The sequence below is a fragment of the Pararge aegeria genome, chromosome 1, assembly GCF_905163445.1.
Source record: "Pararge aegeria chromosome 1, ilParAegt1.1, whole genome shotgun sequence".
Lineage (NCBI taxonomy): Eukaryota > Metazoa > Arthropoda > Insecta > Lepidoptera > Nymphalidae > Pararge > Pararge aegeria.
In genome coordinates, this window is record NC_053180.1 from 4,350,817 (window position 1) to 4,377,734 (window position 26,918).

Genomic DNA, 26,918 nt, shown 5'->3' on the forward strand with positions numbered 1-26,918 from the left:
TATAGATGTCTTGTCTTTTTTCTACCTTCTGTCCCTAACAGCTCCCGTTTTGTCGTCTGTCCAGCTAAAGGACATCCGCCTTTAGTTATTTACGTGCCATGCTTCGAAGCCTTCAATTCTATAAACACACACAGCTATATAATTGCTATAGTGCGTATTAAAAACTGTATAAGTCTGTTATAACGGTTATACAGCTCTGACAAAATTTTACGTACTAGTTTTATACAGGGTTAAATAAAAAATAACTGAAAGCTCTCGGCCTTGTAGTTCCTATTATTAAAACAAACAAAATTTGTTCTACGACTTTTCATAATTCATTATTAATGTACTTTATACAAAATAAATTATAAATAAATTTATTTCTATAAAGTGAATATAGAAAGTATACATTTATGTCTACAAGTGATTCGACAACGTCGCGTAGTCAGTGACCGCACGATTGAGTCGTGTTTCGCGCGCTTTTGCCGATGTTACACAGAGTACTAATGAGTAGAGTATCAATGTTAAATATTGAATATCTAATATTTAACAAACTACGAAGTCGTAGAACCAAAGTTGTTAGTTTTAATGGAACTAATTACAGGCCGATAGCTTGTATCGCCTCGCTTTAGTTGCGTCGCGTCATTGGTACAAATTAATTTCACCCATCTATACTAATTATGTGTTGTAAGTGTGTTTCCGCCCTCAGAGTGAAGAACAAAAGAATGGCGTTATTTTTAATTAGAACTCGCTCTAAAATGACATTCGAGGATAAAGATTTTAAAATTTTGCTAGGTACCAGTTTGCTTTACGACGCTTGAGCAATAACTTTGGTTGTAAGTTCGCTTTATAGATCTCGGCCTTTGAGCCACGTCGTCTAGTGAGCTCACGAACCGGTGTTTGACACGAAATAAAAAATATAGTCTGTATCCATCGATGCTATTGCTGTTGAAACTTTCTCTCGTTAATCGTAGTATAAGAACAAAGCTTGCTATCGAGCATCACAAATAAGGTATGTGACGGAGTTCCGGCTTCGGTTCCGATATACCGAAACTTGCGGTTTATTTCACTCCTCCGGTTTCGGTTCCGGTTGATTTGAAACGGAGATTATAATGGTTCACCGACCGATTTGCGCGACGCGCGGCGTGCTTATACTTGTTGAAACACCCCACGCAATCAGCGGGAATTTACGTTTACGTCGTTTTTGGTGCCTGTTGGCTACATTCGGTTCACCTCCGGTTCCAATTTAGGTTACGGTTCCAATTTCGGTTCTGTTAAAATAAAGTCAAATCTCCGGTTTCGTTTTTGGTTTTGATAAAATCACTTCCGTAACATCCCTATAACAAAAAAAGTAGGGAAGACAATGCAAAAACGGGCTGGACGAAACTTTTCCTAAGCAAAGTGTAAGTTTGCGTCCTGTATGCGTCCATTCACAGGAATGTTGATCAAAATCGCTTGTCGTGATTGGTCGGACGTTGTACGCAAACATAGACGCCGCGCTGTTTAGACGCGGGTATGACTCCGCGAATTGGCCTTGCTTTTAAAAGTTATGCAATGGTGTTATAAGTAGAAATCGGACCATAATTATCTATATCGGAGTTATTACCTTTCATAATCATTAATAGGTATAAAAATATGTGTGTACAAATTTTGCTGAAAAAAAACCCTGTATCTCAGACTTAGATCAGAATTAAAACACAGTTAAAACGAGACAGAGGTAAATTATTTACTGTCTCCGAGACTTATCTGTGCAACCGAATGCTTAGAGTTTTTGAGTAAAATACTGCCATAGTTTTTACTTTCTTTGTTTTTACTGTCAGTTTATTATTAAGGTACGCATCGCGTAGGTACTATGCACATGTCGGTCTTTTATCTTCAATAGGGTTGTCACAACACTTTGAATGTTTTGAATTAGTTTGTATGGAAAAATAAATATCTTTCTTTTGATTTAATATTATTTCAAGGAGTTTGTTAGGAAATATACTTACGCACCCTTCAACAACCCTTCAAGTATTTCGTTACTCCGTTACACGTTGTATAGATTTCAGCCAGAGTACCTACTTATTGGAAATGGATAATGATGTGTCTGCGTTGACACTTGGGCAGTTTCGTTAATAAAAAAAACAACAAGTAATTATAAGTATCTTCATTCCTATAATTACTTGTTGTTTCGTCTTCTTTTTACTTATAACATCGTTGAATTAAGTAATAATAATAATTGTTGATAGCTTAAGCACAAAGATTGTTAATTTTAACCGTAAAATGAGGACTGATTGTTCTTTTTTATATTTTAGGTTCTTTTACATTGACAATAATTGAGTTCCTTTCTCACACGAATATCTGTGCTTATAAAGCACCCTTATGTTTAATTTAATGTAATTATTTATTTATTTGTATGTAGCACAACCTATTTATTTTTAATGTTTTTTTTAATAAAATAAATCCTTATTGTTTAAATCTTAATGTAAGTAGGTATTGTTTTTGTTAAAATTAGTAACTAAAAGAATAAAAGACGTCTCTTGTTATCATCGTTTGATTAAAATTATTGTGAATTTATTTTGGAGTTTCATTTCCTTTCAGATACCTTCCTCTTCCGAATTAATCGAAATATTATGTATCTCGAGAGAAACATTTTCTGGATTTTTTTTCTTTTTATTGCACACCAAGCATTTTCTACCAGCCAACCATCTAGGGAGCGGAAATTAAGCCTGTGTAACCATTTTTAAGAAATTTAGAGTCGTAAGGTAACTGATAGCCGAATGAGTTTTCCCTTAAAATTCGTTTCCGTTTCTTGGAAAAAACGTGAAGCCTTCGATCCCGAAGATGGGCCTGCGTTTGACGATCAGACAAAGGAAACCATTCATGAGACCTTGTTTGGTGCGCGCTTGCTTAAATGTCTATTTCAGCTATGCATCGCATAGCTGAAATAGACATTTGATGATGCATGATGCACAGCGCTGCATCTCGCTCGGCTGTTGAATAACTGGATACTCGATAGTTTTGGGTATGCTAGTAATTCGCGCTACGTGATGTGATGTACGTGTTCCTAACTACATTTATCGGGCTCATTATTACGCCATTGTTATCTAAATGACACGATCCAAAAGGCTCTTGCTACAGTAGATATTCCTGCTCACATTGAGCTATCGGAAACAAGCCGGGAGATGGTAAAAGACCTGATGGATTGACGCTGGTACCATGGCAACAGTGTAGGGCGCTTTTATGGAGCGCAACATGCGTTGACACATTGGCCTCATATCAGGGAGACAGCATCAAGACCGGGCGCCGCAGCTGAGATGGCTGAAAATGACAAAAGGCGTTAGTATGCCTCTCTCTTTTGTCATCCTTGCCGTGGAGTCCATGGGGACCATGGAGTTTACGTGAAAAATAATGTTGCAAGACATTAAGCCTCGGTTGATTGCCTCATTTGGTGACAGAAGGGCTAGCTCATTTGTTTCGCAAAGAATCAGCCTGTCAGATGCAGCCAACATTCTTGGCACCATTCCACCAATATAATCATCATCATATCAATCCATTACCACCACCACAGGGCCACTATAGGGCATGGGTCTCCTCCCACAATGAAAAGGGGTTAAGGGCGTAGACCACGACGCTGGCCTAGTGCCAGTGGTAAACTTCACACACCTTTAAGAACATTATGGCGAAATCAAGGTTCCCTCACGATGTTTTCCTTCACCATTCAAGCAAGTGATATTTTAATTACCAAAAACGCACGTAACTTAGAAAAGTTATACGTGCGTGCCATAATTAGAACTCGCCCCCCCCCGAAAGTGAAGTCGAAGCTACCCACTAGGCTATCACAGCTTAGTAATTTTTATTATAAGTATAGCAATAAGTTCTTTTATAACATTAAGACAATGGTTACCTACCTACCAAATAAAAGAAAAGCTTTACTGTGTTATTTTAATTTCATTAGAGCAATTGTTTGTTGTGCAGATGGAGTTGCCGTTTGATAAACAGAAACACAAATTACAATCCAACTTATAAGATTGCCCTTTGCGACATTCCTCACCATTTTCAACGACTACCGGTACTATATCAACCGAAACATCGGCAGATCTTAATGCGGCACAAATCCTAGAGTCACACTCCACGGTTTTCCCATCAGCCAAACATCGGCAAATGTTGCAGTCATTTCGATATTTGCGCATAGGTTCGCAGAAACCGTATAATGAATTAACATCTTGCAAAATTATACCTTCCAATGTCATTTTTCCGGTTAACCTCTGAGGTGAGTCGTCAACACATTTCTCGTTTAAGCGACAAACTTCACGTTTAATCTTATCTTTGATATAGCAGTGACACACCATACAATTTTCTTGGTAAAAGGTTCCCGGCACACAGTTCTTTTTCTGTCCGTCAATCACTTTGGAGTGGTCCCAATTCTTTAAGGGTTTATAGCTATTGCACATTATACGGGTGCATGTAATATGCTTTATACCATTAACAAGTTTGCTGCACTCACAAATATTGCAATCCCGTTTGAATGCCGTTCCTGGGACACAGCTTACATCGTCTGGCGGTTCTACAACTTGTTTTAAATTATGTTCAGTCGGTTCCTTGTTAACTTCAAACATTGATTGAAGTTTTTCAGTTCTATTGATGCATTTTCTGATGGTGCAGAACATTTTCAATTTCTTGCCGCAGTGACAAAAGTTGCATCCAATTTTGAAAACTCTGAGCGGCTTTTTTCCATGGCATATACTATTCGATTGAAGTTTTACAGGTTTATTAAGTTTACCAGGCTTATTTATTCTTTTTGGTTTAGTACGCTCACTTAAAGAATTGGAATTTCTAACTTCTGCATTGGAACAATTGCCGCAAATCAGTCTGTTATTACTGAGACATTCACAATTTCTGCAGCCAAGGATATATTTATATTTTGGATCGCACGTTGCATAAACTTCTAGAACTTCTTCTGTGTCGTTATCATTTTTTTGAGACACGGTTAGTACAGCTGTTCGATTTGTTTCTAGAATAGGATCGTCTTCCTGACATTCTTTTTTGGTACACATTGTTGGGTTCAAATATCCCAATGAAGGACAAAAGCAGACGTTGCAACCGACGAGGTATAATTTAGTAGGAGTGCATGACTCATTTTGGGACAGGCGTATTTGTTCTATGAGTTCAACAGAGTGGAGAACTTGCAACAGGTCTCTACAGACTGGATTTGGCCAGTTACCATATTCGTCGCAGACGCATAATATACCTCTTCGTAGATAATGTACACCCGGAGTGCATGCCAGAGGTTTGGTTCGCCATGAACCGTGTCCTTCCATGCCTACATCTATTTCATGAATAGCATCTGTTAAAATAGAAATTTAAGCAGTTACTTGAGCAAAATAAAAAAAAGTAAAGTAATTAAATCTCCGGAAAACAGTTTGTGATGTAATGCAGAGTGACATACTCGTATGCACTATCCTACCTACTTTTGCATCATAGTTCAGGTCAATACTAAATCTCTCATATTTATATAATCAATTCAAATATAGTCTTTGTATGTCGTAAAAGGGATTGTGTTACTACATAACACTAAAATTGCTTTTAAAAGAGAACGCGTCATAAGGAATTTTTATAGGCCTAAATATTGAATTTTTTTTTTTTTGGCTATGGTTCTCAACGTTTACTGGAGCTTTAACCTAAGTTTTCTACGTTGTAATTTTTTTTATTCAAAGTGTAATTACGAAATACAGTTGAAGGGTGAATAAGTATATTTCTTAAGGAATCACCATGTTAAAAATAATTCAAAAGAAGCATGTTTATCTTTACCTACGACCTAATTCAAAACATTCTAAATATTTATATATGACAACTCTATTGAAAATAAAAGATCAACACGTGCATAGTACCTAATAAAGTTACAGGAGTCATTTTATTTTACTTTTGCAAGTGATGTTAGAGCTGTATGTGATTTCTTTCAGTAAAAACTATGGCAATGGTTTACACAAAAACTACTAGCGTTTCAGTTTCACAGATAAGTCACCGAGATAGTAAATAAAGCATCAGAAGTATTACCTAAGTTTTCATTTTCACGTTGTATAAAAGAATATTTTTGTACAACATCTATTAATCAAACTCAAATCTCTAAATCGCTTCATCCTTTTGGGATTCTATGACCATAAAGAAACATGTTTATTTTAATTTCATGCAACTTTTTCATTCTTAAAAATAAGACTTAATAAGTTACCTTTGAAATGTCCGAACATGTCGATTTCTTCACAAACTCTAGCCTTGCATTCATATTTCTGTTTCGCGTTGCAACGGCACCAGTTGCAATCATTTAACACTACTGAGTTTTTAACACACCGATCGCTCCAAATCTTCTGTGCCAGAGCTATGGTTAAACAAAATCTACTGTTAATTCAATGGAAATTATGGACCGAACTAAAGTTTTTAATCATTGCAATTAATCTCTCCGAAAGATAATAACTTATGATCACCTGAGTAAGTCTAAAAAACAAATATAGATATATAAGATACATCGCTGGAATCTTTTTTACAGCATTCCAAACTCCATACCTTATCGCAGATAAAGTAAGTAGATATTTTTTTGCTTTGACGTCGTGTTATTTTAGAACTTTTAAATTTTGGAATAATATCATGAATAATATTTTTATTTATTCCTCCAAACAACAAATTTGTCTGTTCCCTCTATTATACTCATTATCTATTTTATTTATTTAAAAGTATGTATACGTAACTAAACTTAACAGATTCCTATTTTCAACATAATATTTTTTTTTATGCAAATCTCTAAAGAAATGGAGGTGTTTTTGATATTTTTTGAGAATTCCAGTTTTTAGAAGCGTCTTTTTAACATTATTATGACTGTTTGGTAGACTACACTTGGGCAAAGATGACTCTGTAAATGCCTCCCTCGTGGCCATGATCCTGACTATTGCCTAAGGAGCGAGTTCATTAATGTGACTTTCCACTACCCTTTATACTCTGTGGCCACTGCCTTGCTTAACATATATATTATAATTTTTACACTTACGTTTATTATGGCTATACATTTCAATGGTGGTTAATTGTAAAACTATTAGAAATATAATTCTTAGAGTGAACATTGTGGTACGTTATAGATTTAACTTCCAAATAATTTGTTAAATTACGATTTCACTTCATTATGGCTTTAAAAAAAACTGAACGGAAGGATCTACCGAAGAAACAGATCCGTCGCTTGAATTTGATTTTTTATAACCTTTAAATCTATAAATATATCGCTAGACGAATCATTTTGAAGTAACATGCGAATCTATAATTAATTGCATAGATTTTTAATTAAATCTCGGTTTTGATTTCTGCTTCTTTATGATCTGCACTATAAAAGCAATAAAAAATATGATTACTTCTCATTTTGATAAAAATTAAGCTACTCCTAGTAAATAAGGTGACCTTACGCTGTCTTTGATGTTTGTAGCTATTGGTATAGCTTAAAACATCAAAGACAGCGTAAGGTCTTAGATAAGGTTTATCCTTAGATAAGCTATATCTAATACTTAATATTTAAGATTCTTCTAACAATAGACTTTAATAAGAAGAAAATAAAACTAGATTAAGACACTTTAACGTAAATTTTACGATTAATCTATGAAGAAACTGGAAGTAAAAAAAATATGTACGTATGGGCACAGGACTGGACTCCTAATATGTTTGACATACAAATTTAAATACAATGTTAGGAGTAATCTATGAAGATATATACAATTTTACGTAATACCACCGAGATCAGGGTATTTACTTTGTGAATCAGATTTATAGCTACGTCGTTACAGAGATAGCCCACAGGTACTATAAAATAAAGAAGCAGTTGGTCTAAGCTCTATGCCTATTCTCCTCTCCTAAGCTAGAGTGGACCCTGAGCCAAGCAGTGGAATATAAATAAGCCGAATGATGTTGATAATAATAATAGTATCCATTCTTACATCTTATTAGTACGGTAATGCGACTTACACTAATTAGATGGTGCTAGATTATTTTCGGATAACTGTAAAAGTCACTAATTAATTATATTATTATATTATTTTTATGTATTTTGTATATATATAGTATATTCGAATGTTATTGTATTAGTATGTAGAATTTTGTTATTATTTAGATATATTAAATATACTTAGTAGTTATGAAATATATTGTACCTTTATTTGACCTATACCACAATTAAACCTTCTTACTCACATCCTGGGGTAGCTGGAAGAGATCTCTTATAGAGATAAGCTTTCCTTTGTACACTTCATGTATCTTATGTTCACAATCACAATTTATGGTACATAAATAATAAATAAATAAATAAATAAAGTCACAGAATGAAAGATAGGTAGGATTTTACATTTCCTATACAAGATAGTATAATATAGTATAGTGCAGTGTAGTGTAGTGTCTCTACATATCGTAAGATTGACGCAATTGGATATTATATATTTATAAACATAATACGTGTCAAATCAGGCTGAGAGAGATGTCGCGAGACCTACCGAGGAACTCGCATATGCATTACGACGATTCTGGTTTTTCTTGAACTTGAATTCATTGAACCTAAGCTCTTAAGCTTAGGGGTCCTAAATTAATAACCAAATAGAAAATATCACAAAGTAAAAAGAAAACATTTACAATAATCCTTTTAACGAAATAAAACGACCCATGACAATAAATTACCCTATTTTATTACAATCCTTTTTCGTACACAGTGTTTTACCATTTGTAAGACAGAAACAAGTGTTGCATTGATGTTTTACAGTCTTACCAGGTGTACAGTTGTTTCCAGAAGTTATGGTTACCATTGACTTTCTAATAGCGACTCTCAATAATTTGTCTAGAACGTTCGGTAAATAATCATTATCGAAGTTATTCGCTTTAACTTTTATAAAAGGATATAATATATCCGTAAAGTTAAATTCAATACTGTCTATTAATAAATCACTGATATTATCGTCGTCATTATTTTCACCTCCTAAATTATTTTCTATAAAGCCTTTGATGTTTTCATCGGAGTTTCTAAATCGAACTTTTGCATCAATATCTGTCACATCTTTAAATTTGTAAAAGTTCTTAGATTTATCTGGTGAGAGGTAGATGGAAATTTGAGTAGAAGAATCTTCAGATTTCGCCTTAATTTTATTCTCATAATTTAGTATCGTTCTACTTCGTACTTTCTTAGTTGCTGATCTCAACAGCCCATCTTCGGGTGGAATTATATCCATCAAAAATTGAACGAGTTTTTCTCCACAGTGATGCATCTTGTACTCTCCTAAAACAACTCTTTCCGATATATTTTTCGTGTTGCAGATAAGTTTATGCTTATTCACACAAAAGCATAAATGACATTGAGATAACTGATACCAATGCTTCGGTTCACATTCGGTAACATAGCCTAATCTTCGAGATTTCTCTCCATTGAAGCATTTATATTGCGTACATTGTTTATCATCAACTTTCCCATTGAATCCACAGCGGCAAACGTTACAATCAATATATATGAACTTGTTTGGTTCACACTTCCGATTATGTGCATTTGTTCTTCGAAAATTTGAACGACATTCTTCTTTTTTGTTGGGATCACAATCCCCTTTTTTATGATGCAGTAACTCTGTAACGAAACCACACCTAATATGTTAAGAATGTAAGGTATTTATTTCTTAAAATAAGTTCTCTCGGTTTGATGTTTGAAATATATTACTTACCAGACGTTACTTTAATCAGGTTATTTAGAAGAAAATATAATACCCATAAATATAACACGACCATTTTATTCGAAAACTATTTGAGCACTCATAAATTAATTAGCGAAATGCGGGCAGGTTTTCAAGCGTAAATTATTGTTTTCTCCGCCCATGGATTTTAAATTAAGTAGAGTAACTTACTAATATTTATAAGTTTCAATTGACTTTCAAAAGGGTGGAAATAGCCAATTTGAATGTATGATTATGTCTTTTTTTAACAATTTGCATATTTTTTTGGATTCAGATATTGGTTCAGATTTTTTTAATTTTATAACCACTAACTACTACACTTAATTTTTGTTGTATGCACAGAACATTTAGCTTAATTGTTTCGTTGCCCAACTAAAATAATTCTGACGAAATCGGTTCTGCCCATCTATATGTAAAAAGAAACCTAGATATCCTTGAGAGCCTGTATCTGTGGAAGTTCAGTTGAAAGGATTTCATTTTTTAATAATACTGACACGATGGTAAGTAGTAAGCCGTATATCTTAAATTCGGAATATAATAATAATTAATAGTTAATTGATCACTATTTAAAGGAAAATGTTTTGCCTTAGAGCAAAATAGTAAATGAAAATCTATAAAGGAAAATGAAAGAAAATCTAAACAATGACCAATTTATTCATATCAAAGAAACTCGGTGTCACATTAGAACAGTTCTTGGCGTCGCTTTTAAAACAGTGCTCCTCAATAACGACGTTGTTCTCGCATTCGCATATGAAACAGTCGTCCATAACTTTGCCCGGTTCGCCACATTTGTATGTTGTATGCTTTGAATGTTTGACCGTTACTCTTACACTTTCTCTCGTTATTTTAGACTTTTCTTTTGTTGTATTATCTGTAAATGTATGTATGCGTTAGCGGAACTTCAAGCAAAATAATTCACATTAGCTTAATTTTTTTTATGGAAGATAACAATGGACGGACGATAAGTGGAAAACTAAATAAATAAATAATTAATAAACTACGCCAGTACACACATCGCCATCTAGCCCAAAAGTAAGCGTAGCTTGTGTTATGGGTACTAAGATGACTGATGTATGAATAATATACGTAAATACTTATAATATATAGATAAACACCCAGACACTGAAAAACATTTATGTTCATCACACATACATTGTCCAGTTGTGGGAATCGAACCCACGGCCTTGGCTCGGAAAGCAGGGTCGCTGCCCACTGCGCCAATCGGCCGTCAAAGACTTGCAGAGGATACGCTCTACAAAATGGCGCCCTGTGTCCATCAACCTAAGGAGCTTCATATACCTGCAATAACATCGGCAACTGCGTCCGTTAGACGAATCGCAGCAATGCTACTTAGCGGCAAATAAGCACATCGGTAGCGGTAACTTTCCCCGACGAGCTATGTCAAAAAAAGCCCTTACTGGTTCAATCGTTTCAAATTCATAATATTATATTTTTAGTAAGCGAAGCCGGCGAGAGACTTAGCTATTAAAAAAATATTATCTGTTAAAAAAACAAACGTATATATATATATATATACGTTTTTTTGTATGTTTTTTTAACAGATAATTAATTTTTATATATCTATTAACTGGTATATCAGGTTCCTTAAACCCATAGAGTAAAGCAAAGAATGCCTTCTGTTGAAGTACCTTTATTTTATAATAATACAGAATATATAAAACCAAAAATAAAGCCTCTAATAGCACTTCAATCCTTTTTAACCGACTTCAAAAAGGAGGAGGTGGTTCTCAAATCGTCGGGATCTTTTTTTTATAGATTAACACATCGTGTCTGAAATCTGAAATAGTTGATCGGGCAAAACCTTTCTAATCAGCAATGTCACTATAGAGTTAAAAGTTACCACTTACTCTTGGTGAAAGCGGTGATAGCGTAGTGGATAAGACTTTGCCTTCCTTTTCGAGGGAACCGAGTTCGATCTCCTGAAGGCACCTTTAACTTTGCGAAGTTACGTGCGTTTTAATCAATTAAATATCATTAACTTGAACGACGAAGGAAAGCATCGTGAGGAAACCTTATCCAAGCATATCCCACCAGCGTGGTGGACTACGGCCTGAACCCCTTCTATTTCTGAGATAAAGACTGGTAATGGGTCGATAATGATAATGATGACTCACTTTTGCCTTCAATTCTTCGACCCATTGATAGGAAGTTGAATCCTGGATATGCTTCTTCACAAAAAAAGGATTTGGGCAGCGGCCGGCAGAAACTGTTGATTTTACCCATATAGGGGCAAATACATTGCTTGCAACTGAAATATGATTGGAGATTAAAATAATAAATGGCGAAATCACTGAGAGCTGTCGGAGACACACACTCTGAACAAGACGTGCTAGGGGCTTTCGTGGGTACACAACTGTATGAAAAGCAACTTAATTAACTTCACCAAAACCTGGATCACATAATGTTCTTGACAAACTCCACAATAGTCTTAGTTTGGCTACGCACGCCACCGAGACTAAAGTGATCGTGTTTTGGAATACCAATGTCCAGCAGTGGTGTCCAGTGAAAAACGCAATATTATTTACTTAGCTCACCGTATAATATACATAGTTCCGGGAGTGCAATCCTGTCTTTCAGCGCTGGTCGAGATCTCGTAAATGTAGCATTTATCATGAACGTCTCTTCGTACTCTAGAACTTGCGGTTCCATGATTGACTATTCGAGTGGTACCTTCTTCCTGTAAGTATATCGAGAGTTCTATTTAAAGGTATCGTAAAACATAATCAATACGAAATTAAAGCCATGTCATCATCAACCTATTACCGGCACACTGCACGGGTCTCCTCGTTGAAAGAGAAGGGTTTTATTAAAATTATTTATTTACCAATAATACAAACCAATCTTTCACTTCGGTCCAAAACACCACCAGCTTTAATTATGTCCTCGTTCGCGTCACAAAGTAAAGGTTCGCAAATCGCATATACTTTTAACCCTAAGTCTGGACAGACGCATATATTGCAACCCATCGAAAACTCTTCTCCAGGGAAACATAGATCCAAATTTCGGGTTGCATCATCATGAATTTGGTTTTCTAATAAACTGTCGGTCAGTTTGTATGTACTCCATCGGGGAATGCTGCAAGTATTGTTGGTGCACACTTTATTTGCCTTATTTCCATCTGGTGGGCAGACGCAGACGTTACATCCGTCGCTGAACAAATGACCAGGACCACAAGCATCAGATCTCAAGAAACTCTTTTCACAAGCATTTTTAGTACACTTAGCAACATTTTTAAGACCATCGAGCGGACAGAAGCAAATGTTGCAGTCAACTTCGTAATAAGCAAGAGGCTCGCAAACAAACACATTTATAACTTCCACAGCCTCGAAACAGTCATTCTTTGTACAAACCCTTTCTTTCAAAATTCCACTTTCTGGACAAATACAGAAATTGCATTTAACTTTAGAAATAGAGCCAGGGGTGCAACCACCATTTGGATTTTCAGTAGGTTCTGTATTCAGGTGAGATTTATGAGATTCCATAACGATTCTTTTTGCTTCGCAGTCATCATATGTGCACCATTTTGGATCAATCTTACCAGCTTTAGAACAATAACATGTATTGCACCCAAAATCGACTAATGTACTTGGATCACATGTCGTTGTTGAATCAAATTTTATGCGACTACTTTCTAAGTGATCATATTTAAACTCTTCAATAACTTGAGTACAAAAATTTAAATTTGTCTCACCGTTATCTGGACATAAGCAATATTTACCATTATTAAGATAAAGAGTGCTCGGTTCACAGCCTTCACTGTTTCCAACTATTTTAATTTTCTTTTTGTCAATTAGACTTAAATCGACTTTACTATCATTCAAAACTTTTTCAATAACATTTAATTTACTTATATCTGTACAAACTCTAGTACAGTATGTTTCATTCGTGAGTCGATTGCTAGGACAAAAGCATTGCATACAAATCGGTACAAGCTCTCCAGGACTGCAGATGTCTGTCTGAACGTAATATTTAAAATCGGATATCTTTGAGCAATTGAGTTCTAAACAAGAATGCTCATTAACAGTGCCCTCTAAGCTACAGTCACAATAAATGCATTTAGGCTCCGTAAATGCATGCGGTGTGCAATGATTTGGAGAACTTCTCAGTGGATGTAAATATACCTCTTTAGTACCCGCGTCACAACCATTTTTAATGCATAGTTTTTCATCAGGTATGCTGTTATCAGGACATCGACAAACATCACATTCTTTTCTATATAATGTCCCTGGAATACATCTCCGCTTGTAATTGGATTGGGGCTGACATTTCTCTAAGCATTTATCGACAGCGAAATATCCTTTTTCAGAGCAAAGACATTGGACACAAGGTAATAGATACATTACGTTGGGTATACATTGGTTCTGTTTGGTTAATGTTATAACATCAGAAGTGTGATCTATAGTGCAGGATGCGTCGACAGCGCATTGTGCATCAGAAGCATATCCCGATGCAGGACAGTAGCAAAGACTGCAATTTACGTAGTATGACTTGAATGGTGTACATCTCGAACCATAATCCGTAAGACCTTGGTAACTAACACCAGGTTTTGTCACCCAGTTGGAGCAAAAAGCACTAGTGCATTTAAGTTGGCCATTGTTTTGACAAATGCATTGGTTGCAACCTTGCCATATGACTTGGCCTGGCGGACAAGGCTGTCGTCGTGCGGCAGTCTTGCAATTGGCTTCGTTTAATCTACCTTGAAGATCACACCAACACAGACGATCGTTTAGTGCGAAGTAAGTGTTTGGCACGCACGAACCTACAAGACAATGTTTAATATAAAGAAAAATGCAAAATAACACGCTCGGGTTTAATTATACATTTAGTGACTTACGCAGTGAATGAATTTCATATGGCAGACGTGTTAATAAAACTAAAAATGTTACACCGAGGAACATATTTTTATGTGTAACAAAAATATTGAAACTATCAATCTATAAACAATAATATTCATTATAAATCTAATTTCACGCACAAAAGGCGCCCAGCTTAATAAAATGCATTCTTAACAAAGACCTTTTTTAATTTCTTTCCCTTTATTGTGATTTTATAATCTTAAAGTTAATTGCAAATCAAGAGTTAATGCAATTTTAAATACAATGACACAATTACTTCTCTAGTGGTTATAAGAACAAAATCGTACAAGCTCCTATATATTTGATTTTTTCTGGCACATATTAAGGAATTAAATGGTGAGCTTTGTCGACATGGCACTGTTGTAAATGTATATTATATTATTATTTACTGGTTAAAATCATTGATAAATTACATGGAAATATTCTTGTTAAATAAATTTGGTAGCATGAAGCCTATATTTGAAAACAAGTAAAAAAAACTGGTGTCTGGCCACTCTGAGTGTAACCCTACACTCAAAGACTTTGAGACTCCGTGGTCGCAAACGGATCCCAGAACAAAGTCTGAATACAAAGTCTCCGAGCTTACCTGCGGACAGACAGACGGAAGGATAGATGGACATGATGATACCTACAAAAGTCAGGGCGAAGCGGATACAGTAAATAAAATAAAGCTATAGAGAAATCTTATTTAATATGTCAACAACACTACATTTTCAGAGAAAAATTTTTCTTACGTTTTTACAATATACGTCAAAGACCATGTTTCTCTAAATAGGTTTGCTTCTCCTGCAAATCTTTTGTCTGTGAATATGTGAGGCAGATCTTCTGGGTACACCTCAAACTGCCATCAGGTTGACAGTAGCACTCGTTGCAATGGAACCTGTCAACATCATCAGTATATTAATATCCCATTTCAGCATCTTTAACTGAACCGGCGAAAAGTGGTCTTTTTATTCCACTACAAGGGATAACCTTGATCGTTAATTACCGGATGGTAAGTAATGATTTAGTCTAAGATAGTAACGGGCTAATTTATTATGAAAGAAAGGTCCCCGCAGTCCACCAAGCTGGTGAAACGAGTTGCCGGAGTCGATAAAAAGGGCCCCTTCTAGACCGTCGTTTAGAAACTGGTCAAGGAGTACATCTCAAAAAAGTTTAAGTGACACCCTTCTCCGGCGTAAGTAGTCTTATCTCCATGTTATCATCTTTACACGCTTTTATTTTAATTTTGAAAACACGTTCATATACACGTATGTCTATAAATTGCGAATATCTGTATATAAAAATTTACATATTCACAATTAACATGTGTATATATATTTACTTTATTACTTCCTAAAGTTTTTGGAACACAAGGCCGCCTTTTGTAAAGTGGTTTTTTTTTGGTTGTGTAAAGTGAATAAATAAATAAATAAAATTTTGAGATGAGATCCGTTCCTTGTTCCGTTCTGGTGGTAAATGGGTTTAAAATGTTGATGATGAGCAATTTTTCTATCGACGTCAGAGTTAAACTTACTTGTAAGATACATGTGGTTGACACTTCTCCTTCTCGATATCAAGAGTCAGTTTAATGTTCGTGTCAGCCGCTGACGACAGCAACTGCTTTCCAGTCAAATTCTTATCACAATTGGGTATCGGTCGGCACTGGTTCTTACCGTTCACACACTTGCATTCGCTGCACAACAGTTTGAAGTCTTTTTTACATGGACGTCCTTAAACAACATGCACTTATTTAGTATAAAGATTTGTTTAAAGTAAATAACGCTATATATTGCAAGTAATTTGATAATACTGCAATTCCAATACAAATTACTTATCTTTGGTTCTTTGCCTTTGTTTTTAAATATTGCAGTTATTATTAAAAAAAAGAACGGTCTAGCAATTTTGCACCCTATGTATATTTTTTTTTCTTTAAATCGGGGTTTCCGCGCAATTAAAACATAGGTACCTGGTGTCAAAACGTTAACATGACGAATAAAATATGTGTAAAATATTTTTAAATACTTTACCCCACTGATCTCTATAATTACGACTGGGACAGGCTGCTGCCATTTTGTTTTAGAATTCAATAATTGATTGGCTCCATTTTGGCGCTATAAGTATGAAACTGTCATACGAGTATCCAAGGAATTAAAATAAGATTTACTTAAAACCACTACAATTCTTAAATAATTAGATATGATGCAGCTGTCTCCGAAGCAGAAACTGCCTTCATGATTGCCGAACTTCGTAAAAGACGGACGTTAGAAAAAAAAACAATATCTTATTAGCTCCCGATACACTCGTATGTCACAAATGACGCTTCAAATGAGAACAATATTTAAGCTGTTTTTTATCGCATTAACTTTACCAAGCAGTTGGTTAGTGGAAAACTGGCAACACTTCGCAGGGCATTCCAAGGACACGTTCTGCAATGTTATGCCTCATGTAACCACAGCTGTTATTTGTGTACCTGCAGCCAGTCCAATGTTTAAAATTCAGCTTAATTTGCTATACTCCGCGAAAAACAGGAGAATCTGTGTGGTGAATTGTTTAAACAATTATTCATTGTACAGTCAACATCTCCTGAGGATGCTCCTCGCTCCGGAGCGAAACGTGCGTAGAGGGTACATTGCCGAAGATCTGTTTGGTGTGGAGTATAAGGATTGAAGAAATTATAAATAACACCACACAGATTCTCCTGCTTTTGACGGAGTATTAAGCATATTAATTAAGCTTAATTTTTATAAGAGGTCAGAGCCATACCTGTCAGCTCTTTAGATTGAACCTCTGTAACACTGGCGATGTTAATGCAATACTTCACAGTGCAGTAGAGATCATGTTTGTGAGTGCAGAAGCAGATGTTGCAAACGACGTAGTAAGTCTTTCCGGGATCGCATTTCACGCCCATGTGCGGAAGCTCCGGGAGATCGACTACAGACCGCGTCTCCATTTCCGATATTTCTTTATCACTGAACCGATCTGAAAAAAAAACGTTAATATCTTATCTGTCCTAGCCAAGGGCCATCGATAAATAAAGCAAACGAATCTAATTATTTTTTTACCCTTCCCATCCATGTCACAGCTGACGTTTGTGTGTAGTCTAGTGGGAGGCTTTGGCTGTGGCTGGTTACCACGTGCGATGTCGCGTAGAGACAGATTAGGGGTATGAGTAGCATACTCCCGAACAGGTTACCCCCCTACCATCTTAGACTGCATCATCACTTACCACCAGGTGAGATTGCAGTCAAGGGCTAACTTGTAGTGGAACAAAAAAATAAAACAAAGTAAAACAGCAGTACCGAAATTGTTTTAAACACTAAGATAATAGATAGAAATGTGATGATAACATATTTAAGACCCCACCCCTTGTCACACAATGTCACACTTCAACGACCCCCACCCTCTCAATAACGTGTGACGTAATTTAGGGATGACCCGTCAAGGTGATAGAACCTTAGGGTACATTTACATATTTTAAACGTCTCTTACATCTGTAAAAGTTTTGTAGTAAGCAACTTTTAGTTACATGTTCTACAAAATATGATTTGAAGAATATTTATTGCTTTTGTACCTACGAGCACAGCACTTACACCCACTTTCACTAAGTAATGTATTTTCAGAAGAGATGGTGAAGAACAAAACATTTTTCACCAACACGAATCTGTTGAATTTATTGCTGTAATGGACGGTGATCAAGGACGGAAAAGGCAAAACTGTTGCTTATACTTTTAGTTGTACTAGTGTAGTTTCACCTTTAGTGCATAATTACAGTTTAACAGAAATATAAAATTCGAAACTCCTCTTTTGAAGTTATTTTCTTGTCATAGGTCAGTAGCAAGGGCTGGATCAGTTTGTAGGCAAAGAATCTGTCACCCCTGATGCAGCCAAAGCCATTTAACACTATGTCACACAAAGAATTCATTGGCGTGTAAGTTATTATGTTAATTTACAGATCTGTAATTCGATTACCAGAATAATCCAAGTTCCATTTTTTTTGGTACCAGTAGGCTAGCAAAGGCAGGAGACAAAAATTCCCCGATTATATCCCCTGTGATTGTGTAATTGACGTGTCCACCTGCTAAATAACGGGAACATGGAATAGAAGAAGTTAACTCCCGTCTATTATTACAAGTTATATTATTTGGACATTAATTCTACTTGTGCGCCAGTGCTCTGAGAGTTGATAAAACTATGGGAGAAGAAACATTTTTATCCTTTCCTGGGGATATAATTGTCTTCTGCCCATGGTAGCCGTTCTGACCGGAAATTAAGTGTCGTGCATTTTTCAAACTCCATGTCTCCTGAAGCCGTCGTTTACATGTATTATTGGAGCAGCTTGGTGGGAAGGGGCTACCGGGACATTAATCGGATGAGGATGATTATAATTTAATTTAACTGTAACGCACAACGCTTTTTCAATACGCGTGTCCATTTAAAGAAGCAACTATTACCGCAAGCCGCGTTATGAAACTTCGTTCCAACAGATATTTAAACTTAACATTAAAGACAGGAAAGTTTTTGGAGTTTATTGGAGTTTACTCCTTAAGAATCGATTTTCATATATAAGGAGGAAAATCTACTGATGAATGACCTTGTTACGTTTTCGCTTTGTGACGTTGCATGCGCAAACATGCAACGTCGCTTTCGTTTAATTAACTTATTTTTCCTATTTAAGTTACCAAGGAAACCGAATGTTATCTAGGTAAAGAAACAAACACATAAATATATGGGGCAGAGTGAGATAGAAAACATTATAATTTTTTTTTCCTATTCTTGTTACCATGGAAACTAAATAATAAACATTACATTTATCCTAATAGTTCTGATACTCTACATCCACCTCAATCTCCCGTAGGCTACTTTTAAGAAGTTACGCCGTGTGTGAATAAATTGCACAGGATTTTTAATTTACCCTTTCATATGGTATTAATCTTTATTCAGCTAATTAAACTCTTTTTGTGTATATTTCGACAATCGTACTTAAGTAGTAAACTCCAGTCGTGCGTCGCAGCTGACACACACTTTTTAATATTTTTTTCTTTTCTTGTTTTGTACCCAACAGACTGTGACCAATTTTAAACATTTTTACCATAGAAAGAAGAATTATCACAAGGTTTTTTAAAACTTAGAAAATTGCATGAATGTAATCTGAAGTAGCAAAATTATTTGGCGTGCGATTATTTGCGGCACGATTAAAAAACTTATTAAATTATCGTAGAGAAAAGGATTCCGCGGGATTTGTTAATAGCCGTAATAAACGCGGAAAAAACCATGGGCGACAGCTAGTTAACGAATGTACTTACTGGGAGAACCGCCGCTACATGTGCGAGTACATTTAGCTACCATTTTTTCGTTACAAAAGCATTTTTTACATCCATTTTTATATATCTTTCCTGGTACACATTTTCCTTCCGGTAACTGGGGGTATTCGCTATTTATTAGTTTCTTTTTCCCATTGTTTTCGGGGCCTTTTCTAAGGCTACCTTTTTCTGTTACTTTTACTTCTTTCTTCTTCTCTTTCTTCTTAGGTTTATCTCCTACTTTTCGCAAAACTCTTTGTATGACGTTCTCAAAGCATGCCATCTTTGTGCATAGAAGCATATTCTGTTTTCCACATTGACATGTATTGCATGATATCTTATATAGCTTTCCAGGGACACAACTCTCACCGTCTTCGATTTCCGGTAATTCATGGTGATTAATGTTATTATGGGTTGCTGTAAGCAAAAATAGTATATAGTATTTTATTAGCAAATATAGTATTTTTTTGGTTTGTAAAAACGTAATACCTTAAATATGCATTTGCCTATACAATGGGCCCCGGTTATCCGACCCTCGTCTATTCCGGCACCCCCTGCTAACCGCGATATCTATTATTATTAAATATTTCTTGACAAACTACGCTATCAAAGTATAACACTGTGGTATAACATATTAAATGTTATTATTTGACCTGTAATTTGGAATGCAGGGACCTCTTTTGTAAAAAATCCATACTGTAGTGGGTCTTAGGGTTTCGTATATATATAATCCGACAAATTTGCTTTCCGACACTACCCTGCAAAACGTTTGCAAGACTACTGGGGGTCTACTGTAGTTATTAAATAGAAAATAAAGTACAAAACTAAATTAATACAGATAACAAATTAAAGCAGAAATTAATCTAAAAAATAATCGATTCCAGCGCAGCGAGACAATAATTGGACCTATTATTGGGCAGCATTGCACCTTCTTAACGCCAAGGCTAATAATTCGGCCATGTTTACTGCTAGCTCTAGATACTCTGGTAGACTCAATTAAGGCAGAGGTTTTGCCTTATGGTCCAGGTTTACATGAATTCTTCATTGTGGCTAATGTGAAACGTGTAAGCTCACTTAGATTAAATAAGAACGCCTTAACAGCAACCGATATATTAAGATAGTTTACTAACTACTGTAGCATTCAGTGGTGAGCAGAGTACATTGGACTCGGGAGGAGCAGAGTACATTGGAACTTAATGCATGTTTGAAGTGTGCTGGAACTGGATTACTCAGTAAAATGTTTACCGCGAAATATTGATTTTGGTTAGTCTAGAAACAATTTACCAGTTTCTACCCAGTTGCTAAAAGGTTTCTAGAAAATACGTAAGCTATAAAGTCAAGCTTAGAAACTATTTTTTTTAATACATAACCTAGCGCTAATCTGCAATCAATCTTAAGATGAGTGACAATTTTATGAAACTTGCAGCACAAGAAGTCCAACTGGAATGATTAGAACTAAAATGTTTTAACTTTAACGCTTTATTTAGGTACGTCAAATCAACAAAACATTGTTGTAACGGTAGTAATAAATGTAAAACTCAAAGCCACAAACCCAGTTCCTGACAAAGATCGGTAAACCAAAATATAAGCTAGAATCCTCAACTAAACCTTCACTTGTCGTGGAGGTGATACAAGATGCAGATATAAACAAGAATGTATACGTAAAAAACTAAACATAACACAATTTCGTATCGTAACTACATTGATATCATGTCTTTCATAACGTTTAATGTAATCTTTCATTCATTTGTCTTATAGTTATACATAAATTATGAAGTTCTATCTAGTTAGTGTATGTGGCCCAGCCGTAGTAAGAAGATGTAAAATAAGTAAATAATAACTACCACGATAGTGATACGATGATTTTCAAGCAATTTATACGTATTACACATGTGTAATGGCAAATAAAAATTTAAAAAACTGTAGATAAAGTTTCTTGAGCCCAACATTATTTGTAATAAGGCTATGTTGTGTAAAGAGAATGAATATAAGTTTAATTGATCGTTCAGTTAAGAGTATCAGCGAGAGCTCTTTCGTCAAATATAAAATCCTCCAAACAAACCATTGTAGTGCAAGTCAACGTTCCCTTTTTACTACAGACGCAGGCGTTGCATTTTATTCTATACTTTTCATTTGGCACACATTCCTGCCCCTCGTACTGAGCTGATGGTAGATTATAAAAATCCAAGCTTCCATCGTCGATTCTTAATGCTGATTTTTTACTACCACATATTTTATTCGTACAAACTAACTCGCTGTTCTTATCACACACGCAAATATTGCAATCTATTTTATATTCCATAAGAGGAACGCAGGTGTGGTCCATATTTTTTCTAATATGACTTGTATTAGTTAACAACGCAATGTCATTTCTCTGTAACTCCTGGAGAGACTTCTCGCCTACTTTAACGCAGAGTCGGTCGATAAAGAAATTTATATCGCTACAAATGCATATCTCATCTTTTGTTCTGAGAAAGTCGCCGAACTTGCAAACATCTGCTTTGTGTGGTTTTGTGGTACAAATTCTGTTTGTGCACGATGTTTGTCGGATTCTGCCTGAGTTGTCGCATTGGCAAACATTACAGTCTATCAAAAATAACGAGTTAGGCGTACAAGGGATGGTGGAGGTAGATCTTAAGATGTGTTTCGCCTTATTATACGATCGAAGGTATTGGAAGGTCTCTCTGCAGTTAAAGGATAACCATCTTCCCTCAAAATTGCAGGTGCAGTACAGCTCTTCGAATTTGTAGGTTACATGAGGTTGACACTCCCCCTTGTATGATTTCCTTGGATTCACTGAAAATAAAATATTAATTTGTGAAATTTTACTACCGATTTTTACTTTATTATCTTTCATCTAAATTCCCAAGACAATTTATTTATTCGGGCGTCAGAAATATAGAAGCGAAACATTGAGTTGGCAAACATTTGAGAACCTCCCTGGCTCAACGGTGAGCGCTGTGCATTTAACTTAGAGATCCCGGATTCGGTTCCCAGCAGGGATAATTTAGTAATTTGGGACATAGGTATGTGACCGAAACGCTCACCGGCGCGCAACGCCAGGGAGATCGTCGAAGTTTCCAATCCATCCGGCAGTCCCACTTTCATTCAAAATGGTCAACTATCTAGGTAAAATCGTCTATACTCGTACGAAGAGATCGCAATATAGCAATAAGGCCACCAAATTGTACGTTCTACCTTATCGTGCTATTGTATATTTATCTCTGTGAATTTACTTATAATTAATTTATTTATACCACAGAGAAAATTCACAGAGATTAATTGTATATTATACTTAGTGTATTATTATATACAGATAAACACTCAGGCACTGAAAAACATTTATGTTCATCACAAAAACATTTTCCAGCAGTGGGATTTGAATCTACACCCTCGGTCTCAGAAAGCAGAGGCACTTTCCCCTGCGTCAATCAACCGCACTATATGTCGTATCGCGTTTATGTGAGGTATTAAGTATTTTATGTTTGATTTCAATAAAAAAGTTATGGGACTGATAAACCATACATGATTACGGCAATAAAGTCAAAATAATCCAAATTAGCTGAGCAAAATTTTAAAATCTCAGTTAATTTCAATAAAGTATTATGGTGAGGCCGCCATAGCATGATGTTTAGTATTTTTAAATAAGTTTAATTAATAAATACCATTTACCAACTAACTTTTATTAGGGCAACCGTAATTTTAAAGGAGCTCTGTAATCAGTTTGGTTTCTAGTTTTTAAGAATGCCGATAGATGGCGCCAGCGCCTTTTTATGTAAAAAGATATCGCGCTAGCGTTTGTCTGTGCAGAAAACATAAGTAACCCGAGATGACGCTAGGAAACTTTTAATAGCATGATTTGGTTTGGTATAGTATATATATAAAATATGCTTAGCTCACCACTTTTTAGGGCCACAGTTGGTAATTGCATTTACGTTGAAATTTGACTAATCAATTGGGTTCCTACGAATTCCGATCGATGGCGCCTGTGTCTACATTTGTTCCATGCAAAACAGTAGTCAGAAGTATTTAGACTGCAGTTTTGCGAGCCCTCCGTCTTAGCTCATAGCATAGTTGCCATGGCCGTGGTATGGTAAACCAGTTCAAAAATAACCTTAGAAAATATTTTTGTTATGTTACAAGTGCTTGTATGAATGAATATACTTTTATTGCACAGCACGCGCATGTGATGATATTGATATTGAAAGTAAATATTATCAGTGCGTCTAACTCACCCGCGCTCTTCGGACACGTCGTGGCGTGGCACACAAACACGCCGTCCACATCGCACATACATTCGTGACATGGTCCTTTGACAATCTGTGTTGGCACGCACGAAGCTTGCGGTTTTACTGGTCAAAGTTAGATTTAGAAAAAAAATTGTAAATCAATATACAATTTTTTTTTAAATAGTTTAATTTAACATAGTAAAACCCCCAAATCCAATTGTAAAATTTAGGTTCTCTCCATAGTTCACCATTTTATATATGTATGTGAAAAATGATGATAAGTATATAGGTACTCATATAAGGTAAAGTTTTAGGCATATTATTAGAAATTATTTTTTAACTAAAGCAATAAGTGTAATACAAACTGTTGTTAAAAAGATAAAGTATTCAGAAATACCTCCGAAATAATCAGAAAATCATTTACCTGTTAACATAGGTAAATAATTTATTAACTGTAACCTAATTAGATACTGCATTAAAAAATCATTATATTAATCTTATAATCCTTGACAGTAAGATAAGAGTTACTAAATCGTAATCACAGTTGCTGGGTCGCGGATGTGTGCGAAAGCGTTCCCGTGGCCCAGCAGGGTTGGTATCCATAAGGATTCCCACGTGGAAAAAAAGGGTAATAACAGTTTTCAACAACCAGGTGACAGGTTAAAATATACCTATATGGTTTTTAACATTATTTCCCAAAAAAAAGGCGGCAATCAGAGTCGTCATTTTTTTTTACTCTATTGACAAGATTTATTTAATAAACCTGAAGGTCTTCATCACAATTTAATATAAAAATGGACTAACTAGAATGTAAAACTGTTACAAATGACAAAAAAACAATCAACATCAGTTCAGAGCAGGGAGCTCTTAATTATTTTAATTGGAACTTTGGATCCATTTGACCAGATATCAGACAGATTTTTTTGGCTTGGCTTTTCTATTACTTCATATTTAAATCCTTTCATACCTAACTGTAACCAATTACAGCATATGGGATCAGAATAATATTATATTTCGCATATAATAGCTTTCCAATAGCGAAAATAAAATTAAAATCTGTTCAGTAGTTTCAGAGTTTATCTACTACAAACAAACTAGTCTTTCCTCATCATAATATTACTAACTATAGATTTATACTTACCTACCTAATTTTTTTTTGACTTATTACTTAATCATTTAAATATGACTACACACAACAGAGCGCATATTCAAGTCTCATTTCTACCGTACAACTACATACAGTGTTCACTATACGATGTACGTGGAAGCTTAGTTTACATAACCGTCAATAGATGGCGCTGTGCCGGAAAAAACACTCGATATCGTTGTGTTCACTCCAAACCTATAAAAGGCCGAACATTTAAATCGTTCGCCAAAAAAAGTCCACTGCTGGACTAGGTCTTTATTTTTGAGCCCTTAGCTACAGTTTGTAGGTAAGGGGATTAAACAACTATAGGAAAATGCTATATACACGTTATATGTTAGCATTAAATGAATATTACATATGAACATCAAGTGTTTAAGTTATTTTTATTTAAACAATTGACTTTCATGAGACTAATTATTAATTTTAGGTATAAAACGTGTTCTAATGAAATCTGTTGTACACACATCTCTCATCATCTAAACTAACCTAAAACGGGCTATAAAGTAGTAATGTCCTTTTTTTTACTGAGCTGAGAGAACTGTATGTAGGTCATTTAATTCGACGAAAATCAATGCAGAGATGCCGAATTGACTACCGGTACTTCTTCTTCTTCTTCTGTTCCTGGGCCTTTTCCGCACTTGGTTGGTCTGGGACCGTCCGTTGTACGTATGGCCACTGATGCGGCTCCCCGCTGGATCACTCCAGCCTGACTACTGGTACATCCAAGTATTATTGTGGCGAACTGACGTTGTTTCGTACATTTGTACGAAACAACGTCAGTTCGCCACAATGTCAGTCCGTCTAGGTCCGTCGGCCGTCCGTATACAGTTCGGCCGGGCCGCCAATGGCAATGGCGACCGAACACTGACAAGCTGCAGTAAAACGCGATGTTTTTGTCTCTTTCTAGCGGTAACTAGAGAGTGGCGGGAATTATTAATATTTACTCGTAGTGCTGCAAGTGATCCATAAACGGTGCGTCAACTTTAGGGTCAACCGCCCTACTGTTTAACTATCAATTTAAAGGTTTTATGTAATTTGTAATACAGCGCTGGTAATTTAGCCCTTATTTTAGAGATTTATGTAAAATGGAATTAGCACCAACCAACCTCATTATTGAACAGAATTTATGAAATAAACATTAACAAACGCAATGGAAGTCGCGGGTAACTGCTAGTATATATAATGTACAAGAATGGCTTTTACAAACGCTAAATTGTCTCTGAATATTTTTGACGTTTTGGCAGGGTATTTTTAAAAAAAACCCTGTTTTCTGGAATACTTTTTTTTTGGTTGCTTAGTTAGAGCGTGAAGGACGAACAAACAAACACTTTCGCGTTTATAATATTAGTTAAGATTGCAAAAATCAGCCCTAAGTATATTAGATGTAGAATTTTATATAAGTAAACTTACCTAATAAACATTTTACATTGCACAAATGAAAAGAAATAAAAAACGCAATTAAACCCAGTCTCATGTTAAAGACAACTATTTAGAAATGATTGGGAAACTCAATAACGCAGTTAAAATTATGGCGTTTGTATAGCTCATTGCACTTCCACATCAAATTTAACGGCTGTAATTTTAAAATTACTTTTCAAATCTGCGATAAGTTTTTTAATTTTTTTAATTTATTTCTCTGGCGTAATAAACATGGAGTGGACATGTTTTTAATTGATAGCTTACTTCTCAAT

At 35.4% G+C, this 26,918-nt stretch overlaps 3 protein-coding genes and 1 long non-coding RNA gene across 4 annotated transcripts; 1 reads left to right on the top strand and 3 right to left on the bottom strand.

Moving 5' to 3' along the window:
• Positions 1–3,889: 3,889 nt before the first annotated feature.
• Positions 3,890–7,240, bottom strand: LOC120624555. The gene is made up of 3 exons (XM_039891188.1): positions 6,998–7,240; positions 6,188–6,334; positions 3,890–5,305 (listed from the first exon to the last, which is right to left on the bottom strand). The coding sequence occupies exons 1-3, from the start codon at positions 7,068–7,070 to the stop codon at positions 3,891–3,893; spliced, it is 1,635 nt and encodes a 544-aa protein (XP_039747122.1). The 5' UTR covers positions 7,071–7,240; the 3' UTR covers position 3,890.
• Positions 7,241–12,529: 5,289 nt separating this feature from the next.
• Positions 12,530–14,619, bottom strand: LOC120626783 (laminin subunit alpha-like). The gene is made up of 2 exons (XM_039894564.1): positions 14,548–14,619; positions 12,530–14,472 (listed from the first exon to the last, which is right to left on the bottom strand). Exons 1-2 carry the CDS (start codon positions 14,609–14,611, stop codon positions 12,530–12,532), a joined length of 2,007 nt encoding a protein of 668 aa, XP_039750498.1. The 5' UTR covers positions 14,612–14,619.
• A 226-nt stretch (positions 14,620–14,845) lies between these two features.
• LOC120637400 lies at positions 14,846–17,568 on the top strand. The gene is made up of 3 exons (XR_005659430.1): positions 14,846–14,905; positions 15,487–15,563; positions 17,375–17,568. It is a non-coding gene; the product is annotated as an uncharacterized LOC120637400 (long non-coding RNA).
• LOC120637391 lies at positions 15,290–26,717 on the bottom strand. Its single transcript, XM_039909217.1, has 7 exons — positions 26,638–26,717; positions 24,087–24,203; positions 22,465–22,647; positions 19,855–20,268; positions 17,315–17,530; positions 16,086–16,281; positions 15,290–15,449 (listed from the first exon to the last, which is right to left on the bottom strand). The coding sequence occupies exons 1-7, from the start codon at positions 26,699–26,701 to the stop codon at positions 15,320–15,322; spliced, it is 1,320 nt and encodes a 439-aa protein (XP_039765151.1). The 5' UTR covers positions 26,702–26,717; the 3' UTR covers positions 15,290–15,319.
• Between the last annotated feature and the right edge of the window lie 201 nt (positions 26,718–26,918).